The following is a 4,726-nucleotide window of genomic DNA, read 5'->3' on the forward strand; positions in this document are numbered from 1 at the left end:
ATGGTCTGGAACTTCCTGCAGCCTTCTCAGTCAAACGGACGCTCAGGCTTATCCATTGTGGCAGCCCCTTTGCGATTAGCTCCCAGGCGCTTGCAGAGAGTCAATAGCTGCAGCAGCATCACCCAGAAGAGCAGCAACAGCAATGGTCCGAGCACCAGCGCCGCCCGTGTCCATCCCCGGCCCAGCATACGAGATGGGATAGTCATAGCTGTCGCCGCATCAGGTTTCGCTGTGTGTGCCCTTAGCTGCCAGGGCAGAACAGACAGCAGCAGCGCCAGCAGCAGTAGAATTGCACACTGCGCCACCTGTTCGACCCCTAAGGGGTCTCACGTGTACGTGTGGGGTTCCAACATCGACGGGCAGGTGGGCGTTGGCTCAGCGCTGTCTGCTTCTCTCCCTGTGTTGCTTTCATCCCTGCCCCTGAGGCCCCAGGAAACAGTCATCAGCGTTTCAGGGGGGTCCCGCCACTCTGCTTGCGTGACGTCGGAGGGCCGTGTCTTCTCGTGGGGGAGAGGAGCTGCAGGAGACTCCGGGGGCCCCTCCGCTGCTGAGGGGCCCAGGGAGGTTTTGCTGCCGCTGCAGAAGGGGGACAGGCCGGTTTCTGTCTCTTGCGGTAACGGCTTCTCTCTCGTAGTTACGGAGATGGGGTATCTGTACACCTGGGGGAGCAACAGCCACGGGCAGTGCGGCCGCCCCCTCCACGAGGCCTCGAACCAGCAGAAGTTGGAGCCCAAGGCGGACAACTCCTTTTTTAAGGGCCCTGGTGCTCGGGATGTCTTCGGGGGCCGGGCGCAATCGTCTTCTTGGCTGCCTCCTGGGAAGGTAGCGGGCCCTTTGGCAACGCAGAAGATAGTGGGGGCCTCCTGCGGGGAGCGTATGTGCGCTGCAGTTACAGCAGACGGGAATGTCTTTGTCTGGGGCGATGCACGGACAGGGGGGCCCCTGGGAGGCTACAGTACCCACGGGAAATGCCCTGCCCCTCACGAGCCTCGCCTGGTGCCGCTACCGGCCGAGGAGGCGGGCCCTACGCGAGCTGTCGCCGTGGCATGTGGAGAGAGCCACTGTGTGGTGCTTAGCGAAAGGGGGTTTGTGTACTCGTGGGGAAGCAACTTCTATGGACAGCTCGGCCTAGGGGGGGGGGCCCTCACGGTGGAGGCACCCCAGTTTGTCTCTGCTTTGAAAGACCAGCAGGTGGCTGCAGTTGCTTGCGGCGCGCAGCACAGTTTGTGTTTAACGAAGGACGGGAAGGTTTTTGTGTGGGGATACGGCAAGGACGGGCAGTGCGCAGAGCCGACGCACCTCGACGTCTCCCTACCCCGACAGGTAGACTTTGGGGGCCCATCTGGGACGCCTGCAGGAGGCCGCTGTACGCAGATCAGTGGGGGAGAGGGGCACAGTCTTGCGCTGTGCGGAAAGGGGAAAATCTTTGTGTGGGGCAGAGGCAGAGAAGGCCAGCTGGGCAGGGGGGGGCTCATAGAGAGCCCTGCAGCGTCAAGGGACGCCCCCGTCGAGGTCGCCGTAGGGGAGGGCGAGCAAGTTGTTTTAGCTGCATGTGGGGGCTGCCACACTGTTGCAGCGACAATTCCATCAAGTGCGCGATAGAAACCCTCAGAAGTGAGGTGTACGGACAGACAGCGTAACAGGAGTGCCGGCGAATGTCTCGGTGTTCGCTGCTACAACGGAACACGTTTCTGTTTGCACTTCTCGTGCGTGTAGTAGGTCTAACATATTTGAGCCCTGGGGCCCCTCCAGAGCACGGCAGATGCCAGATAGTGAACAGGCTTTTTCTTGCTGTACAAAGGATATCCACTGGATACACCGCGTGCCACGGCAGCGGGGCCCCCTGCTCTGGGCATGTGCCTTGGAAGCCCCTTTGAGACGTCAGTAAGGAGAGCAGGGACAAACACTAATCACTAGTTATTTCACTGCTGTCCTACTATGAGCCCAGGGCTCCGCTGGGCTCCGGTGGGCTGCGGTGTCTAGTGGACGTTGGCCGCCTAGAGTGTACAGACACATGAAATAGCACAGCTAGGGGTGAGCGAGGCAGACAGGAAGAAGCAGTTCTTAGCTTTCGTACCCACCCAACAAAAGAAGAACCCTTAGAAGGGGCCCCCTAGTTAGAGCAAGCCCAACTAGGCAAGCGATAAATGCCGCAGTTTATTGGAAGATTCCCCACTATACACTGCAGGGCCCTCCCTATACACTGCAGGGCCCTCCCTATACACATGAGGGCCCTCCCCTCCCTCATTCACCAACTACAAGGAGGGCTCCATTTGTCTGACAAGACAGCCGACTCGCCAACAACATGCCTGGGGGCAGTATGTCTCAAGATACAGGTTATTTTGGGTGCGGAGGCACTCACTACGCTGTACAGACACCCCAATTATCATCTGCCAAACGCAACCTCGAGCAACCGAACAGCGCACGCAAACTTGTCATGGAACAGCCTTCCCTACTCGCCCCCTGGCGGCAAGGGAAGCGTTCCCCGCGCCACATGCAGCAGTAAACCAGACAGTGGAGGTAGTTCCCGTCTCTCTCTCCACCAGTATCAGTTGCAAGTGGGCGCCTTGTTGCCTGTGCGGCGGCAGCAGCAGCAGCGGTTTGCACTGAGGTCGCCTAATTGATCTATGTTTAGAGCTCCTCGAGGACGGAGGCGGCAGCCTTGTCGGGGTTTGCAATGTCCATGCTCATGAGTTCTTCTACATCAAAGGGCGATGTTCCACGTACACGAAGACTGAGCCACTTGAGCATGTCTCGCGTGCTTCTGTCTCCCGCGTACAGGAGCGGTTCTTTCTCCCCCCTTCTGTACAGGTAAAGGGTTGGGTATCCTGCGATGGCGACGCCTTCGACTTCATTTCGCGTTGCATCGATCCGGGCGATCAGCAGACCTGACACCCCCGCGACGCGCATCGCTAGCTCCTTGTACGCGGGTTCCATCTTGCGACAGAACCCGCACCAGGGGGCATAAAACTCTACAAGTACATTGGCTTCTTTGCGAACTTCCGTCGCAAATGTCGATGCCACCAGGGTTCTCACGCGGCCCTTGGGCTCCGGGGTGTCTGGAGGGGTCTCAGACCGGAAATAGGGGGGCAGCGTCTGCGCCAGCACGCCCGATACAAAGGCATCCATCATATCTTCTAAAGCTTTCTTCCCTTCATCCGCTGGAGGGAGAGGAGAGGAGGGTCTGAACTTCTTTGCCGGTTGCTGGGGCCCCTCCTGGTTGCGGCTAACCTGCATGATTCGCACTTGGGGCAGCGTTTCATCCTCGATCCCCAGAAGGTTCAGTAGCTGCTTCTCGAAATTCTTGCTGTTCCCTGAAACGGCAGCAGCAACTGAGATGCGGTGCTTCTCAGCCACCGCGCGGAAGGCAGCAAGCAGTGGGTCCTTCGGCTTGGCGCTACCCACCTCCTTCAGCTGCCCCTTTTGCTTGTTTGAATCCAGAAGCAGCAGAAACTTGGGCCGCGAGTCACTGAAAAAGCTGCTGCCAATGCTGTCCGAATCAAACAAAGAAACAACAGGAAACAGCCACTGCCGAACGAAAGAGCGCAGCTCCTTCACCTCGCCCACGGGACCCTTATAGATATGCACGCCGGGCTCGTCCTTGTGAGGCGCAAATACCACAACAAAGGGAGGCTTTAGCTGTCTAGACATCTCGCTGTTGTTGCGTTCCTTCTTGGGGAGACGCGGCAGGACGTGCTTATCCACCAACCTCGTTGTCAGCTCGGGGTCAGAGGTATCCCCAAACAAAACCTCCTCCCCAAAGGCCCGTGCGACTGATTGAAAGCCGCCTCGGTTGTAATCAGGAGGGAAGGCTGCTACCACCACTACGTGTCCGTCTTCCAGGTTGCCTTTGCCGTCNTACCTCCTCCCTTCGTACAAATGCCCTACACCCTCAACGTATAGCCTGATCGTTGGATACTCCCGAATGTACTCCTGGTTGCAAAGGTCTTCGTTGTCTGTACAGTCGACTTTTGCACCGACAACCGGGGGCGAGTGATGCGAAAGCAGCTTCGCTGCTGCATCCAGTTCAGGCAGAGCTGAACGCGACCAGTAGCACCATGGCGCGTAGAACATAACTAAGGCCAGGGGATGCGCAGCCATGAACTCGCTGTACGAAGCTTCCGACAGCGGAACCGCCCCGCTATCCATAACTGCCTTCTGATCAGCAGCCGCCCTGGCCTTCTGCTCCTCCGAATATACCCGACGATCCGTCTGTAAACCTTCTTCTGCATCTGTAGCGCTCACGACGCCTCGATGAGCAGCCACGAGAAAAGATAGCGTCAACAGAAACAGCAGCTGGGGCGCCGCCTTCAACCCGCACAGACTCCCGGGGGCCCAGGAGGGCCCCCATCCCGCTCTCGAAGCCACCAGCATTTCTTAAAAAGGTAAAAGGCAGACGAAGCACGCGGGCGGGGAAGGTCGGGCGCTGGGCATATCCAGAAGACGAGCCGCACCGGCGCCGCTGATGCCCCCAGGGCTACGCGATGTGGGTGTATATTTGCAAGGACGCGAAATCGTGAAGAGAAAATAAACGAAAAGAAAAAAGGACAGCCAAGAAGCAGAAAACGAATGAAAAGACGCAGACGAGGTGCGGCGGCGGCGCAGATCAAGAAAGCAGCCGCGCCGTTCCTAAACCCCAGTCTTGTGGATGAAACCAATAATAAGCCAATTATGCAAACGCTTCGTTTGTCTCCTCAGGACCTTAGAAGCAAAAACACAACAAAGC

At 58.1% G+C, this 4,726-nt stretch overlaps 2 protein-coding genes across 2 annotated transcripts; one reads left to right on the forward strand and one right to left on the reverse strand.

The window, feature by feature from the left end:
- EMH_0028560 (regulator of chromosome condensation domain-containing protein, putative) lies at positions 1-1,602 on the forward strand (the record flags this gene model as incomplete). Its single annotated transcript, XM_038022100.1, has 1 exon — positions 1-1,602. The coding sequence occupies one exon, from the start codon at positions 1-3 to the stop codon at positions 1,600-1,602; it is 1,602 nt and encodes a 533-aa protein (XP_037877954.1).
- Positions 1,603-2,631: 1,029 nt separating this feature from the next.
- Positions 2,632-4,374, reverse strand: EMH_0028590 (thioredoxin, putative; the record flags this gene model as incomplete). The annotated part of the gene is given in 2 exon segments (XM_038022101.1): positions 2,632-3,856; positions 3,860-4,374. Coding segments are annotated over 2 exon segments (1,740 nt in total).
- Between the last annotated feature and the right edge of the window lie 352 nt (positions 4,375-4,726).

The sequence above is a fragment of the Eimeria mitis genome, genomic scaffold, assembly GCF_000499745.2.
Source record: "Eimeria mitis Houghton genomic scaffold, Emh_scaff1060, whole genome shotgun sequence".
In the NCBI taxonomy this organism is placed as follows: domain Eukaryota; phylum Apicomplexa; class Conoidasida; order Eucoccidiorida; family Eimeriidae; genus Eimeria; species Eimeria mitis.